The sequence below is a fragment of the Plasmopara halstedii genome (assembly GCF_900000015.1).
Source record: "Plasmopara halstedii genome assembly, contig: Scaffold_1343, whole genome shotgun sequence".
NCBI lineage: Eukaryota > Oomycota > Peronosporomycetes > Peronosporales > Peronosporaceae > Plasmopara > Plasmopara halstedii.
Genome location: NW_020188258.1, coordinates 322,336 through 340,439, shown reverse-complemented (window position 1 = coordinate 340,439; position 18,104 = coordinate 322,336). Strand labels below are relative to the sequence as shown.

Below are 18,104 nucleotides of genomic sequence, written 5' to 3'. Positions count from 1 at the left end.
ATAGACCGGAACCCGTGTTCAAACGTGACAGAGGTACTTAAAGGATAAAGGAAAGGCAGGCCTTACAGCCATGGCCGAAAGCTTAACGCGCTATCTGCCGGGGCTGCGAAGTAGCAGCAGCAGCGTGCGGCATCGTGCAGCGCAGAGCTTGCGTCTGTATATCGAATCGGAATCACGCGATCTGTCCCATGGGCTCTATATGAAGTGGGTCACCGATATCAGTGCACGGCTCATGCTGCTTTGCAACTCCAATGAAAATGCAGATCGCATGGGTGGCATTGCTGCCATGGACGAGCTCGTGGAGTTGTTCATTGCCGAGCGAAACGATCAGACGATCATCGAGTTTGCGCACTCGCTCACCAAAGTGTTTGAGAAGATCCCTAGTGCCGATCCACCCATGCTTCGTGTGGCTGCCAAAGCTCTTGGTCATATTGTTTCCACGGGCGGTACGAGTCTCATCGAATTTGTGGAAGACTACCATGTTAAGCCAGCACTTGAGTGGCTGAAAAACGAGACATTTCATGTACGTCGCCACGCTGCCGTCATGATTCTCAAAGAGTTGTCGATCAATGCGCCATCTACGTCATTTAGATACATGGAAAAGTACTTTGACTTTATATGGAGTGCATTTTGGGACTCGAAACTTGTGGTTAGAGTCAGCGCGAGTGAGTCATTACAGTCGTGTTTTATGCTTATTCAGCAGCGCGAATCTAATCGTAAGGCGTCATGGTACAATCGTGCACTAGATGAAGCCGAAAGCGCTTTTAAACGCAGCAGTTCGGATTCTACACACGGAGCACTACTCATTCTGAACGAGTTGCTACGCAATACAGGAGATTTTATGCATTCACATTATTCTCGTGCTTGTCGTCTGGTTTTCAGTCATCAAGATCACAAAAGCGCTACCGTTCGATCTGCTGTTATAAGTCTTTTTCCACGTCTGGCTAAATTTAATACATCAGTGTTCGTGGAAAAGTGCTATCGACCTTGTATGAATCATCTGCTCGAAGTTCTTTTCTCAGCTACTACAACAACACGTCCAGACGCATTATTATCGATTGGAAAACTTTCTTTGGCAATTGGTCCGCTACTGGCGAGAGATGAACAGGCTTTGATGGCCATCATGAATGGAATTAAAGGCGGATTGCAAGTCCGAAAGAAAGATTTTGACACTCATCGGGAAGCACTTGCATGTCTACGAATGCTGGCGGAAACAGTGGGCCCTGCGCTTATTCGAGTCGATCTAGAGTCTATGGTGGGACCGCTTTTTCAAAACGATCTTGACTCATCGCTTGTCGAGACTTTGACGACAATTGTAAAGAAGATTCCCGCAATGAAGCCCATCATTCAACAAAAATTGTTCGAGCGATTAAGCTCTATACTGCGCTCCCGACACAATGATTCGGTAGGATCTGTTACGACTCCCACAAGTCGAAGACTCAAGACAACATCCATTTCAGTGACGGGTGGGATGCTATCGAACTTGTTTTACTCTGCCACTGGAGCAAAAGCAAATGGAACATCAGAAAACAATGCCTCGTCAACAGAAGTTTCTTCGGCTATTGCAATGCAGGCGCTTGCATTAGAGACGCTGGCAAACTTTGATTTTCAAGGCAACCGACTTATTCCAATTATGTCATTTGTCCACGAAACAGTGGTAAAATTTCTTGACCATGAAGTTGCAACAATCCGAAAAAGTGCAGCGCTCACTTGCTGCAAATTGCTGCTGCCACCAGGTCAAGATCGAGGTGGAGGCACAGCCATGACGTCGGAAGATTTCGCGCGCCCTATCACATCAGTGCTCGAACGATTGCTAACGGTTGGTATCGCTGATACTGAAGCGAGTATTCGACTGCGCGTGTTGGCTTCGCTAGATTCACGTTTTGATCCTCTTCTTGCGTTGAACGATAATTTGCGGTGTCTGTTTATTGCACTGAACGATGAGGTCTTCAGCATTCGCCAAACGGCCATGAGTACGCTTGGACGCCTGACACATCACAATCCGTCTACTGTGCTGCCATCACTACGACAAACTTTGGTGCAACTGTTGGCTGAGCTGGAATTTAGTGGAGACTCTCGGGGCAAGGAAGAGGGTGCTCTTTTGATCGGGTGTTTACTGCGTTCAGCTTCCCAGCTTGCTCAACCCTATGTGCTCCCCATCCTACGTGTCTTGATTAAAAATTTGCGTGAAGACTCTAAGCGCCGTAGTCAAAGCCGAAGTACGATAAGCGTCAGTAAAGCTATTTTGGCAACTTTGGGTGACTTGGCGGAAGTTGGAGCCCAAGAGCTGACACCATATCTTGGCCAGTTGTTACCAGATGTGATTGATGAAATGCGTGATTCTAGCAATCCTCAGATTTTGCAAGTTGCTATCAAAACTCTCGGCCAACTCGTTTCATCAACTGGATATGTGGTTTTGCCGTATCACGAGTATCCCGAATTGCTAGACTTACTATGCCAAGCCTTGCAGAAATCTGGTGATGCTTTTGAGTCCTTACGAGTTGAAGCGGGGCGTACGCTTGGCGTATTGGGAGCGTTGGATCCGTACAATCTTCATCTATTTCATTTACAAAAGCAAGGTAAACTTACAGATGCCAAGAAGAAAGGTTTTCGATCCAATGCTTTTGCGATCGGTACAGGTGGAATATTCGGTTTTATGGCAGTACAACCTTCGGAAGCGTTAGCAGCTAGCGCATTAAAACGTGATCCAAATGCGACGGCTGTTGGTATTCGAATTGGTATCGAAAGTGGTAGACTTGGAGCTCTTGACGGTAGCTGTGACGAAGATGCTGAACAGCTTGAACGATCACTTTTGCTTACACCAGCGCGCAAAATTGCGAATAGCGATAAACAGACGAGCGGAAAACTTACCAACATTATTCTGGAGGTCCCACCCGATGATTTGCTACCATCAATGATTTCGGACTCTTCTCAATACTTTCCAACGGTCGCGATAAATGCATTGATTCGCATCTTGCTTGAGCCGCGGAATTCCGTACACTATCAGGGTACGTTTATGGCGATCATGTACATTTGTAAAAGCCAACGAAAGCGCATGAGACAGCATCTAGGCAAGATTGTTCCAGCTTTTCTTTACGCATTAGAAAAGGTTAATCGCTCTTTACGCAAGTTTTTATTTGAGCAGCTTTGCGATCTGGTGCAAATTGTCGAGGAACAAATTCAACCACATTTGGACCACGTGGCCTTGCTATCTATCGTGAACAGTTATTGGGACGATCATCTTGAGGAAGTTCTTAATTTGGTCAAGAAATTAGCGAATTCACTAGGTGAAAACTTTCGTGTTTATCTTCCGGACCTCATCCCACAGATGCTGCGAGTAATTCGAACAGAGCGTGACGATCATGCTCGACCTCGAACGCTGTTGGTGTTAAAGACAGCCGTTTCCCTAGGACGATTACTTGATGGGTATCTACACTTGACGATTCCAACTCTCGTGGCGCTTATTCAAAGTGATGCTGATATAAATGCGAGAAAACAAGGCCTAGGTTCACTCGGCTCGCTTGTGAAGAAACTCAATGTTAGTGTTTATGCTTCAAAAATTATTCATATGCTTGCACGTGTTATTTCATCTCAGCCAGATATGGTATATCTTGCAATGGATTGCCTTTGCTGCATGGTTTACACGATGGGGGATGATTATGCAATTTTTGTTCCTGTGATCAGTCAAGTTCTAGGCCGTCACACTTCGCGTTCCAATGATATTTTCGATCGATATGATTTGCTGGTGTCAAAGATTTTGAAGTACCAGCCCCTTCCCGTAGCTTCGTGGGCGACTGATCCGTTGAAATTGCGCGCTGACACGTCCAGGAACCGCAAAGACTCAAGTGCATCTGCGCAAGATGAGACAAAGAGCTTGCCATGCGACCAAAAGAATTTAGTCAAGGCGTGGGAGGCATCGCAGCGTAGTACAAAGGAAGATTGGAACGAATGGATTCTTGCATTTTCCGTTGAATTACTTCGCGAATCTCCTTCGCCTGTCCTACGAGCGTGCAAGGAGCTGGCATCGGTGTATCAACCTTTAGCGCGAGAGCTATTTAACGCTTCGTTCGTGAGTGTTTGGCCCCATCTATCGTCATTGACACAAGACAACTTGATTCGATCACTCGAATCAGCATTTCAGTCACCAAATTTGCCATCTGAAATTCTGCAAACTCTACTAAATCTTGCAGAATTCATGGAGCACGACGACCAACCGCTTCCGATTGATATTCGGCTACTTGGATCTTTAGCTGAAAAGTGTCATTCATTTGCAAAAGCGCTCCACTATAAGGAGCTTGAATTTAACACGAATCCGAGCACGGATGGGATCCAAGCTCTAATTAGCATCAATTCGAAGTTAAATCAGCCAGAAGCTGCGCGTGGTATTCTTAAGTATGCGCTAGAAAAACTGCCAGGTATTGAAGTGAAAGCGTCGTGGCATGAAAAGCTTATGCGATGGGACGATGCACTTGCGACGCATGATCGTGTCCTCCAAGACAATCCGAATAATGTCGAAGCCATCTTTGGTAAAATGCGTTGCCTTTGGGCGATCGGCGAGTGGCATAAACTGAACGACCACGTGAAGGAAACTTGGGCCAAAATTTATGGTGATGGCCAGGACTTAAATGGTGAACAAATTGACGGTGAAAAGCTGCTTGATGTACCTCCGGCTCTCAAGAGAGAGTTGTGCAGCAGTGGAGCACGTGTAGCCTTTTCACTTCAAAATTGGGACTCCATTTCAAAATACATAAATTCAGATATGGATGCTACTGAATCGCATCTCTTCAAAGCAGTTGTGTCGATTCGGCGAATGGAATTGGATGAGGCTATGAGCTCGATTACTAACTGTCGTAAGGAGATGGATCCGACGCTACGCTCTCTTGTCAGCGAAAGTTATGCTCGAGCGTATATTCCGGTAGTTGTAAATTTGCAGATGCTTACGGAGCTGGAAGAAATCGTGGCCTATCTGAAAACTTTTGCTCATAATAACAATGGGGAGCTTACGCTTTTGTCAATTCCCACGTCATCAACTCCTACCTTTACATCGCTATCACGCCGCAAGCAAAGTATTAGCAGCTTAAACTTTGTGTCATCTTCATCCTTTACTTCATACGGGCATGAAAAGCAAGTGGCGTTGAAAAAGTTGCAGACGATCTGGACACGGCGTATGCTAGGAGTAGAACGTAACATTCAAGTTTGGCAAAGTCTGATGTTGGTGCGATCGCTTGTGTTCGATCCAAGGGAAGACGTGGATATCTGGTTAAAGTATGCACGCTTGTGTCTCAAGTCGGGACATTTGAATCTTGCTGCTAGCGCACTCTGGCGTGTTGGAGCAAAACCATTCATCCGTAGTATAGAGAGAGATCCATACGCACCAATTCCAATCAATCTTGGAGGGAATGCTGGAGCCAGTCAGGGTTTTGCCAATGGCCTGCTCAGTCTAGCAGATAGTGCCGCGCAAGACCCTCGTGTTGCTTTTAGCTACTTACGACATTTGTGGGCAGAAAACCGAGAAGATGTGGCTTTGAAGCAAATGGATTATTTTATTGAGGCGTTGGAACAACACGAAGATTCATCAAATGAGGAATTGCGGAAGTTAAGAGTTCAAGTATACATTCAGTTGGGCGAGTGGCAAATGTCGAATTCAGAGCCACATCAGCAAGCTTATGATTACGTCCTCGAGTGTCTTGAGAAAGCAACAACGCTGGATCCAACGAACAATCGCGCATGGCATGAGTGGGCTTTGATGAATTTTCGGGCGCTTGAGGCTACAGTGAAGGAATCTGATCAAGGCGATTCGAAACGTTATGCGGTTCGAGCCATTCAAGGCTTTTTTAGATCAATCTCCTTCGGCCATACAAGTTATGACGTGACGAAGGACGTTCTGCGACTGCTGACGCTTTGGTTTACGCAAGGCAATCGAAGCGATGTGCACAATGCAATGGTTGTAGGGTTCCAAGAGGCGTCTATTGACACTTGGCTAGATGTTATCCCGCAGCTTATTGCGCGTATTGATACGCCTAATCCAAAAACGAGCGAGCTGCTACATGATCTTCTCTCTCGCATTGGACAGGCTCACCCCCAAGCTTTGATTTATCCTATTACTGTGGCTTCAAAGGCGCTGAACCCGACGCGGAAGCAAGCCGCCGAAGGTATTCTTGCTGCTGTACGACGGCACAGCTCTCAGCTTGTTTATGAGGCTGACATGGTGTCACGTGAACTCATTCGTGTCGCCATTTTATGGAATGAACTCTGGCATGGTGCTTTAGAGGAAGCGTCAAAACACTTCTTTAATAATCGTGACGTTACTGCCATGATAGCAGAGCTAGCCCCGCTTCACGAACAAATGAACCGTATCAATACCGAGGAAACGCCTACACTTCGTGAAATGGCTTTTTATCAAGCCTTTGCTCGAGATCTTGCATATGCAAAGGAATGGACAAATGTGTACGAACGTACAAAGTGTCTTGACGATTTGAATCAAGCCTGGGACATATATTACAGCGTGTTCTCAAAAATTCGCAAGCAACTTGCAAATTTGTCTACTTTGGAACTTGCTAATGTTGGACCAAAGTTATTATCTGTGTACAATTTGACGCTCGCCGTGCCTGGAACGTACAAGGCTGGGGCTCCAATTGTACGTATTCAGTCTTTTGACACAAAGGTGACGGTGCTAACATCGAAGCAGCGACCGAGAAAGGTGTCAATTAACGGAAGTGATGGAAAAGCGTATCCTTTCTTACTAAAGGGTCACGAAGATTTGCGTCAAGATGAGCGCGTGATGCAGCTTTTTGGAGTGATCAATACGCTACTGGCAAACGATAGTGATACGAGCAAGCGAAATCTGGCAATCCAGCGTTATTCTGTGCTTCCGCTATCACACACTAGTGGTCTAATTGGTTGGGTGCCCAACTGTGATACTTTGCACCAGCTTATTCGTGACTACCGTGAGGCACGAAAAATCCAGCTAAACGTCGAGCATCGTCTGATGGTACAAATGGCGCCGGACTTCGATAAGCTACCGCTAATGCAAAAAGTTGAAGCCTTCAAGTATGCACTTGGCGAAACGACTGGCCAAGATCTATATCGTGTCTTGTGGCTGAAAAGTCAAGATTCTGAGATTTGGCTCGACCGCCGCCGAAATTTTACACGGTCTCTCGCTGTTATGTCGATGGCTGGTTATATTCTCGGTCTAGGCGATCGTCACCCGAGTAACCTAATGCTGGACCGTGTTTCTGGTAAACTAGTTCATATCGATTTTGGAGATTGCTTTGAAGTAGCAATGGAGCGAGACAAGTATCCCGAGAAGATTCCGTTTAGACTTACGCGCATGCTTACGCAGGCAATGGAGGTGAGTGGAATTGAAGGCAACTTCCGATATACATGCGAAGCTTCCATGCGTGTGCTTCGAGAAAACCGTGACTCGCTCATGGCTGTACTTGAGGCGTTTGTGTATGATCCTCTTATCAATTGGCGTTTGTTAAAAAAAGATACTGTGCCGTCACATGCGCAACCTGATGATGTTGCAGAATCTGGACGTGCAGAACGTGACGATGGCTCCGACGCAAATGTCGGTGAAAATTTTGTGCGTGCTGTGAACGGGGATGGAAGCGAAATTGATGGTGAAGGTGATAATGACGCTGCTAATGTATGCGACCCTGAAGAAGACAAGCTAATGGAAGGCAGCATGAAAAGCTCCACGTCGTCAACTCCAGTGACCTCACGTAGACGGCGACACTCATCGTCTGAGGCAGCAATGCTGGGCTACAATATGGATATGCTGGATCCGTCCATGGCGCGTAATTCCATGTCTGAGGTGCCGCGTGATAACTTTGGTTCTTCGGTCGTGGCATCTGAGCATCCGCAACTGAACGAAAAGGCTTTAAGCGTCATTGAGCGTGTAAAGAAAAAGCTGGTTGGTCGGGATTTTGACGATGGCAGTCGAGTGCTTACCGTAGATGCTCAAGTCGATCGCTTGATTCACCAAGCCACTTCGCACGAAAACCTATGTCAGTTGTATTATGGTTGGTGTCCGTTCTGGTAGTTCAGATTTTTATAGACAACGTACTTATAAATGACATTATATTTTTGATAATATTTGGTACTTAATTTTAGTAAAACAGGCATTGTTTTCGTTATACGGACGGTTGGTCGACAGACTGTGATGGCTGTCGTTGCCAAAGGTCGAAAACGCAAGGCTGCTCCTAAGGGAAGCAATGGGAACAAAAGCAAACGGGGAAAACCAGAAACTAAAGGATGTAACCACAAGAAAAGTGAAGCCGATAAAACGAAACAGCACTCGACTGCTCAAGCCGAGCGCAATCAAGACGAAGACGTGGAAATTGACGAAGACGATGTGGCTTTTTACGAAAACAACTCGAACTTCACGTCTTTTCTAGCAAATATGGATTCAAAAGCATTTAGCAAGGCATTGCACCCAAAAAGTGACTGGAAGCCAGAGTCGAAGGTTGTAAAGAAGAAGAATGAGGATGAGAAGGAGGATATGCCGCTGGAGAAGCTAGAAGCGCATCCACGCAAGGCCGCATGGGCTACAGATAAGCAAGAGATATTTCGGGATAAACTTCCAGTCAAATTTATGGATGGTAGTGTGCGAATTAATAAATTGCTTGCGGAGAAAGAGGATAAACAAAATGTTTTAGAGCCACATGAAGAAGAAGTTCAAAAAGAGGAAATCGGAGATGTCGACTCGAATGTTTCAGATATGGAATTTGAAGAAATTGTGGATGCACCCGCAGAGATACCCAGACCCGAGTTGTCGCCGGTGGATTTGAAGCGTCAGCGTAAACTTCGACTCGTTACCAAGAAGGTGGAAATTGCACAGCTATGTGAGAGCATTCTGGAGAGTCCGGAAGAAGCATTTAAGAAAAGTAAAGAACATCCACAACAGCTAAGTAAGATTCAGCAGCTGCAAGAATTATGCCAAGACCCAGATGCCACTGTGCGGCGTCTTAGTATGATGTCACAACTTTCAGTCTTTCTGGACATTTTACCTGACTATCGTATCCATCTTCAAAATAGAGAGCAGAGCGCAGAGGAGAAAGGTAAACAGAACCATGGACGTCCGATGAAAAAGAAAGTGCAGCAAATGCAGGACTACGAGGCAACACTGCTGAGCAATTATCAGAAGTTTCTTAGATACTGTGCCGAATTAGTGACGACAGGTTTGAAAGGCAAGCGTTTCGAGCAAATGGCTATTATGACTGCGCGCGAACGTTGTGATGTGGTGCTTGCTGAAACTGGTGCTCGGTGTTTGGCACAGCTATTAGAAAAAAAATATGCTTTTAACTTTCATTTGAATCTCGTGATCGCTCTGGTACCAATGGCAGACTCGACATTTCCAAGCATTCGTGAGCAAGCTTGTCTCGCTTTCGAAAGCGTTTTTAAAAACGACAAATCATGTTCATTTTCATATGAAATTGTACAGCAAATTTCCAGATATGTCAAGCAAAAGCAACACCGCATCCAGCCTTACATCATTCGTACTCTGCTGGTGATGCCACTTGAAATTACAATGGAGCAGGGTGAAGTAGCTCGCAAGAAAGCAAAGTCGGACCGCAAAAAGCGCCGCCGTCAACAAGCTGCAGGTGACAGCATTGCCGTCGGTCTCAAAGAGGCAGAGGCTGTTGTGGATCGAGCGGAGCGTGAAAAAACTCAGGCTGACATCCTGCATGAAATGGTTCTCATCTACTTTCGCATTCTCAAGCAGGCGACATACTCACACGCACTTTCGGCTGTACTGGAAGGTCTGGCGAAGTTTTCTTTCCTCATCAATCTCGACATCATGATTGATCTGTTAAAGGTACTTAAGATTGTGCTGCGCGAAGAGACTTCGCTGCCACTTCCTGCAGCATTGCAAGCTGTACTCACGGGACTGCGCACTTTGCAGGGACCTGGTGGACAGGAACTTATGATTGATGAGAAGGAGTTTGTTGACATTTTGTATCGTCTGTTGCATCGATTTGCAGTTGGCGAAGCAAGCATGGACTCATCTTGTTTTCCAGTATTGTTGCAGTGTGTTGAGGCTGTATTCTTGCGCCGAAAGGAACTCGTTGTTGAACGTGTAGCATCTTTTGTGAAGCGCTTGCTGCTCATCGCACAGCATCTCGCTCCGCATCAGGCGCTAGCAATCCTATCTCTGTTGCGCGCGCTTTTTGGTCGCTACTCAAAGTTGCAGCAGCTTCTTGAATCAGACGTCGATCGTGTAGCTTCTGGCGAATACCGTGCAGACATTGACGACCCGGATTTTGCCAACCCATTCTCAAGTGCATGCTGGGAGTTAGCGCTACTAACACATCATTTCCACCCTAAAGTGTCTTCTTACGCACTTGGCACTGCTAAACTGACACCAACTTTGCCAAATGAACACGCTAGAGCGCTTATGGACGCCTACGATCCGTACGCTGGTTCGACCTTTGCTTTTAATCCAAAAATTCCTGTGCCACCAAATAATCCATTGCACAAAAAACTCGCTAGTGCGATCAACAAGAACGATAGCAAGAAGATACGACATCGTCGAGCCCGCCAGTTTTTTGTGCGTGATCCGCTTATGAATTTGGATGAACAGTACCGGAAACAGAGCGCCTCATTCTTTTACCAAAAGTGTATGAAGCTTGATGAGCAGCGCACAGACAACAAGTTGTTGATTTTTAAGAAGTAGCTGGACCTGTTCAATGAACTTCTTGATGACATTATGATAAGACCTTTTTTATAAAGAAATATACTTACGTGAGACATAGACACACATAGCTCCTAATAAGGTGAATTGTACCCTCGACGAGCTGCGTTTGGATTGTAGGGTACATTAGAGCGCATACTAAAATTCTGGCTGGTCATTGCTTCACTACGCTGAGAGAGTCCAGGAGTATGGTCAACATACTGATACAAAGGTGCCGGTGAGGGTCCCATCGTCTTGTGCTTTGCACCACGAACGTTCCTCCATAGCAAGACCGTCATGGCAAGTACCATAACAGCTGCAATAATACAAACGAAGCTAGCAACCATGACGACATTAGTCCACCTCTCCACGAGGTCATAAAATACGTTACGACATTCCATGAATGGGGCACTACTAGACATGTCGTTTGCACCCGTAGCATTAAGCAGAAAGCCGCCACACCAAATCTGATTAGTGCTTGAACGAGGACAAGAAGATTCAATCCAGTCGAGCACCACCGTATACTTGCTATACTCAGAAATCAAGTCGCACACGGCACAGGTTGCATTTATAGCATCAAGAGTCACTGTATCACACACGCTGGTAAAGTTGGTCGTTGAATCGGTGAAGTACCCGGACAGCGAAATATTAAACATTGTAAGCACCGTGTTAACAGATGCATCCTCACAGTAGTAAGGTATCTGTGCGTAGCAATAGAGCTCATTGAAATTTGTTCCAATTGATGCCTCGTTATCAGTGGCAGGAAAATTCTTCGATCCCCAGTCGTCGGCCTTTGAATTGGCCATATAAGCACCCACGGCCACCACAACGAAGAGAATAGCCGTGAGAAGCAAAACAATAGCATAGATAGTCAATAGCAGCTTTTGCTGAAGTAGCGCGCCAAAACAGCCAAGTGCCGCAAGCGCAATGACCACAGCACCCAAAATGAGCATAAAGATGAGTGTGGACGAGCCTATCCATGCATAGTCTCCCTGAAAAACTTCTAGCCATCCCGAGGTCTCGACGCGGTGGCTAAAATACACCAACAAGCACCCAGCCACCATAAATGTCATGTTAAGTAGCAATAACAACACTTTAGCCACATTGCCCAGTCCTCCGATATAAGTCATGCCACTTCCACCGTCTCGTTCCTCCATGATGGCGGGCTCGTCGTCAAATACCTGTCCTGTCGTGAGATGCTCAAGTCGAATAACTCGAAAGAAAAAAGTGCAGCGTGCTGCTGTTCTGCTGGCTTTCTTCTACCCAAACAACTGATGAAGGAGAGGGAACAGACAACCCAACACGCGGGTCGGGCCAAAAAAACAGGAAGACTTGCGTGCGTAAAAAATCTGTCACAAGTAAAATTTAGAACAGACGGAATAATTTCCGACTTTTTGTAAAATTTGTAATCAGTAATATACTCGCATGCAAGTTTAGCTGAACTAGAATGAACAAGCTTTATTTTCGCTTTATGCCTTGTACGAGACTATAAGCGTCACGCTTTTCTCACGACGCACAGCAGCAAGTTGCAATTGACTGTGAAGAAATTTTATCTGCCGATTTGCAATCCCGACATGAATATGTGGTTATTTCAAATAATTTAAATTATTTTAAACTGTACAAAGAAAATCTATGGATCTAAACTTGTAAAGAAAGCAGCTTGTTTTTTTGTCGTAAAATCAGGGCGTCGTGAGATGTGCTTCTGGTCTTGCTCACAATCTCATTGCGACCACTTTGTAGTTTTGCGTTATCTTGCAAACAATGATTATGCTGTTACAAATTTTGTGTAGTCTTATACGCCCTATGACCAGAAGTGATACGGCGGATAGTTGTATGTTTTGTCAACGATCAAATTGCGAAGTGGTGCAAAGCATATTCGCGACTAAATCAGCATATCTTTGCTACATCTTGCGTCAGGGAATTACCAAAGAGGTTCCACTATTGATACGAGGTAACCTTGCTTACTTAAAATGTGCTATCGCTACCAGAAGCATAGTCTGAAGACCAAGACTCTCTTCGTATGTCCAGAAGCAGCTTAGCTATTTACTTCCTTTTAACGACATTCACTTCGACATCGATGTTCCGTCGTTGGTTCAGTCAAGTAATTATACCGCACATGGTCCAGCTTTTACTCAAACTGCTGGTCGTCCTGTAAACAGTTAAAACACCTGGACCTGAACGACGTCGGTCAGAGCTATCTGATCTGCTCATAATTAAACTAAATTCCAAAATTGCCTTACAAAACATTGCTCTCAAGCTCCGAGAGACCGGACCTCGCTTGAAGCCTGATTTAGTAACAAACGCGCCCTGGACAATTCAATAGAAATCTTTGGATGTTTAGCATTGTCACTGTCGAGGCGGGTACATCAGAACGCATTCTTACGAAACTGGCCACTCTGAGGCTCCTAAAAAGAGCAAGTGTTGGCAATACATTTTTGCCGTAAATCACCAAAACGTTAGTCTCCAGCGCTCATTTTGATATTAAGCTGAATCTGCTATCGGATTCACAGTCTTTGTGTTAAACATGCGTGTTGATGACATGCCACTATACCGCGCTGAGTGCAAACAAACATGATATTAGATATTTGAATCAAGTAGGTTTACGAATAATTTCTCTTCCGGCACACCAGAGAACTTCAAATCTATAGTAGCAGCAAGTGAATGATCGTATTTCTAAACCCATTTAATTATTTAGGCTTCTTTTTCGATGACAAAAAAACTGTTTTACACATGTACCTGACGCGGTCTGCAATAAGATTTCTCTTCACTTCGCACAAAAAGCATTGACCCGAAGAATCTTTATGCGTACGGCTTCAAACTTCTTAATTCACAGCTCGCAGCCTAGTTCGCTCCGTCAATTAAGTTAGCAGTAAACAAACATTTTGAACAAAAAGAGCTTAGCTAGAGTCCGCGCAACTGTGCGTATCTTCGGCATACTTTACGCCAGCAAGTGATCGCTCTGAATTCATAGTCAATATCCCGAATAGATGCGGGAAATGACTTTTTTAGCCTAAGATGGACGTCTATCTGAATAGAAGTAAGGCGTGCAATTAATCTGCTGTTTGCATCGTCAGAAGGCATCTGTAACGGGGAAAGCACTGTACTATGGTGTGTACTTCTTACACTTTTGATTCAATTTTATCAGGTACAAAAATTGTGCTGCACTTTTGTGTGATTGGGAATATTCATAAGTACCGAAATATTCGTGTTATGAAGATAATGGGGATCTGTACAGAAGAGGTCCGTCGTATACGTGGACTGCATCAGGTTGTCATGCACTTTGCACAGAGGAAGCATCAGGAAGAGAAGTGTACTCTCAAATTCGAGCTAAAATACGCGCTGAGATTTGTACGCACTCCTAATGACGGCATTGGGACGATAGCCGACACGCTGTCGTGGGGGTAGTGAAACCACGTCTTCTTCATAGGATTTAAAGCACAAGGAACAAGTTGGCGGTGTCGACGGAGCCGCGCACGGCGAAGTCCAAGCTTTTGTCTCAACAAATATTGGGCGGCGCAATGAACCGATGAGGACAAATACTGCTCGTCACTACTGCGGGGAGCAAGGTGTTGGATTGCCAAGTGTTCTACTTGGATCACAAGCAGCAACGCCCGCAATGTGCAAATGTTGCACAGAATAAAGATGACTCTGGTGACTACCTTTTTTGGTCGAAGTAGTAGCAAAGTCAAATAGCGTATGACTTGCGACGCAGAACATGACGTTGTTATAAACAAGTTTAGTCTCCACCTTAGTAAACCAGGAGGAGTTATAAAACTATTTGCGTAACTCCATAGCTACAAGCAGAATATATTCACTTGGAAACTCACCTTCAAACCACCAGGTCCTTCCTTCCTATCTGTCATTTACAGCACTTTGTGCAGAAGTAGCGTATCGGGCCACCAATTTAGTTCAACAGGTCATGAGTTCATCACAACAGAATGATCACAATGTACCAGACAAGATAGAAGAGCTCACTCCAGCAGCAGTATTGCGTGAAATGCGGGAGATGATGCTACAGATAAAGTAAGAAGTGAAAGATGTGTGGATAGAATTAGCATCAATTAGGTCAGATAACGGACAGCGTCATCAGCAGCCTTCTGTACTTGGTAGTGCTTCGGCAGAAGCATTTGAGAGTGTCATGCTTGATTGCATCAGGAGTCAATCCCAACCTCACATGCCAGTATCACGTGGTTCAGCTCTGGGAACACGAGATCGCCGTATGTCTTACGATGAAATCGCTCGCGATGACGCGAGACAGGGAGAACAGCAGTTCCAAGCGTATAGAGAGCAGCAAGAGGCACAGAGAATGCATGCAAGTCCACCACAGCATCAACAGCAACAATTTGGCCCCAGGATTTCTTCATTGAAGCAAAGGATGCTCTCGATACCCCCTTTTGAGGGAAAAGAGACTATAAAGGTTTAGGATCCGGCTTTGGGCTCTGGGCTTTGCAATTCGTGAGAGAGGCCAACATGGCTGTCACTCTTTCTGGCTCTGAATGGCCAGAGAAAATCAAGGTTGATGTGTTAGGAAGCAAACTAAAGGGCACTGCAGCCGATTACATTCAGAGAAGAATCCAATGGTGGGATGAAAATTCCTCATGCCATTGACCAGCTCACCAACGCTTTTGCATGTAAATTATCAACAGCCCAAGCAACACAGATTTTACTATCTAAAAAGGAGAAATCCAGATCATGGACAGAACCTCACAGCAGTGTTAGCTGTGGCAGGTGGAAGAGACGACCTAGAACTAGAGAACATTGTGAAGTTCGCATGCCCTGGGTGAGTTAAAGTAGGTGCTTATGGCGAAGTTTGACCCTACAGGGAAGGATTCTCTGCGGCAAGCAGAGGAACTCTCCCATTTTGCTCACAGTGAATGGAACACGCACGTGGGTAAGGATCTTGGGTAGAACACAGCGAATTACAGCCAAACTACAACTTTCAAGTGTTACGCCTGTGGGAAAGGGTCATCATGCAAAGAATTGTCGTTCTACTAAACAAGGTTATACATCGAAAGGCGACAAACAAGTCAAGTTTGCACTTAAGGTCGCGACGGAAATCGAGATGAAGAGGTGATTGAGTGGATACTAAATTCAGGAACCAGTCAACACTTAATCAGCAACTCATCGTGGTTATTCAATACGAGAGAAATAGACATTAGCTATACCATTCCAGACGGTACCAAGCTCAAAGCCACCCTAGCAGGATCCATGTTGCTCATCTGCACAGTGAGTAACATTGACGAGAGGTGTTACTCACGAATGTACGCTACATCAAGGGATTGTCAAAGAACCTGCTCTCTTATGGTCTATCGGAAAAGAAAGGATGTGTATTACAGTACAAAGATGGACATAGAACTTTACACAACAATGGCAGTGGACGAGATGTAACAGACGTAATTAAAAGGCACAGAGTGCTCACAGTGGAGTGTAGATTCAAAGAGAATACATGCGATGAGGCAGAGTCGACCGAGCCAGCGCTCTCAGCACTCACATCGAATGCAAAGGAAGACAGTATAGCCCTGTGAGGGACACCCTGATTAACTTGCACCAGCGTTTGGGACATCTGGCCCACGGCACGATCGAAAGGATCGCCAGGAACCCAGATTCAGGCATAGAAATAACAAATTATACACGGAAAGTCGGTGTAGCTTGCCACGAAGGCAAACAGACAAGAAACAAGCATCCTAAGAATGATACAGGATTCAATGCACCTATCGATCGCACTGGAGGTGTAATAGTAAGTGATATCAAGGGCCCTATCACACCAAGGGACAGATTAGGCAATAGATACTTGATCAACTTCGTCGACCATAAGACAAATTATTGTCGAGTATTCCTGGCTAGAACTAAAGATCAAGCGGCGAAGCAGTTGTAGTGTAGATTGGCTCTGCAACAAGTCTGGAGTAGAGAGGCAAATGTCGGAACCTTACAATCAAGCGTTGAACGGCAAGGCCGAACGAATGCACAGAACAATCATAGGTATGGCGAAAAGTATGCTGTTTGCCAGCAACTTACCACTACCACTCTGGGGCGACGCCGTGAAATACGCAAGCTACATCCTGAAAATAAGTCCAACCAGATCGAACGCTGGAAGAACGTCGCCAATTGAGGCTTTGACTGGCAGCAGAGCAAGCGTGAGAGACATAGCTGTATTCGAATCGCTATGCATAGTGTTTAGAGACCCAGGGAAAGCAAGATCAGCGCTAAGGAAGCGTTCAGAGTCAGGTACCATCCTGGGGATTTTTAAAGAATTCAAAGGATACATAGTCTACCGACATGACTCGAAGAAGGTGATTATCACCACTTACTTGAAGTCCATAGAGACGTTCACGGAAGCCCAAAATGCAGAGTTGCAAGCGAGAGCACATAATGCGCCTCAAAATCAGGACGATGGGGGAGCAATGGATGACCAGCACCCATCAGGAGACAAGGAAATCAAAGTGACAAAGAGTTGCAAGTTGAACAAGGCTTCCAACAAGAAGAACAATAAGAAACCTGCTGAGAAGACGATTACAAGACAAACTTCAAAGCAAAAGAGCAATGAGTAGACTGCCAATCTAGTGATCAACGATACTGGAGCCTACAATCAAGCAATAAAAGACCAAAGATAAAGACCTATGGATTGTTGCGATTAAGTCCGAAATTGACTCATTAGAGCAGAACGGCACGTGGAACCCAGTGATGAAGACAGAAGACATGAAAATACTGAATACCAAATGGGTATTTATGACCAAGACCAACGCACAAGGCGGATTAGATGGACACAAAGCAAGAATGGTTGCATGCGGAAATAAACAAGTCTTTGGTGAGAATTTCATGCTTACATTGTGCCTGTCATGGAAATGATCACTGCCAGAGTGATATTGGCAATGGCGCAACACTGGAAGGTACCAGCTAGACACGTAGATGTGCATAACGCTTACGTTAAAGCATCCGTTGAAGAAGAATTCCTTATTTATATCAAGATCCCACAAGGGGTGGAGATACGGGATCACGTATTGAAAAAGTTGGGTCTGGATTTTGTGGGTGAAATCGTACTGTTACTACTTCAAAGCCTTTGCGGCTTGAAACAAGCCGGTAGATTATGGAATCGGTTACTTAGTACAAAATTGGTCGATTTGGGATTGAAGCAATCGAATGTTGAACCATGTTTATTCTATAAGAAGGATGGTCGTGGAATATTACTCGTTAGAATATACGTGGATGATTTATTGGTCACTGGGACCAATGACAATTTAGTGAACGAGCTGTTTGATTCACTGAAAACCTTACAAATCAAGGACTTGGGAGAAGTTAACAAGCTCTTGGGAATGAGAATCATCAAACACGAAGAAGATTATTTTCCTGATCAAGAAAACCTTATTGTCGACCTTTTAACCCAATCTGGAATGAATGACGCAAAAATGAAAAGAATTCCGATTGATTCTGG

The 18,104-nt window shown here is 45.1% G+C and overlaps 2 protein-coding genes across 2 annotated transcripts; one reads left to right on the top strand and one right to left on the bottom strand.

The window, feature by feature from the left end:
* Positions 1-70: 70 nt before the first annotated feature.
* On the top strand, positions 71-10,678 carry PHALS_01085 (Phosphatidylinositol kinase (PIK-L2); the record flags this gene model as incomplete). Its single annotated transcript, XM_024730883.1, has 2 exons — positions 71-8,040; positions 8,116-10,678. The coding sequence occupies 2 exons, from the start codon at positions 71-73 to the stop codon at positions 10,676-10,678; spliced, it is 10,533 nt and encodes a 3,510-aa protein (XP_024581116.1).
* A 92-nt stretch (positions 10,679-10,770) lies between these two features.
* On the bottom strand, positions 10,771-11,832 carry PHALS_01084 (hypothetical protein F443_17554; the record flags this gene model as incomplete). The annotated part of the gene is made up of 1 exon (XM_024730882.1): positions 10,771-11,832. One exon carries the CDS (start codon positions 11,830-11,832, stop codon positions 10,771-10,773), a length of 1,062 nt encoding a protein of 353 aa, XP_024581115.1.
* Positions 11,833-18,104: the final 6,272 nt, after the last annotated feature.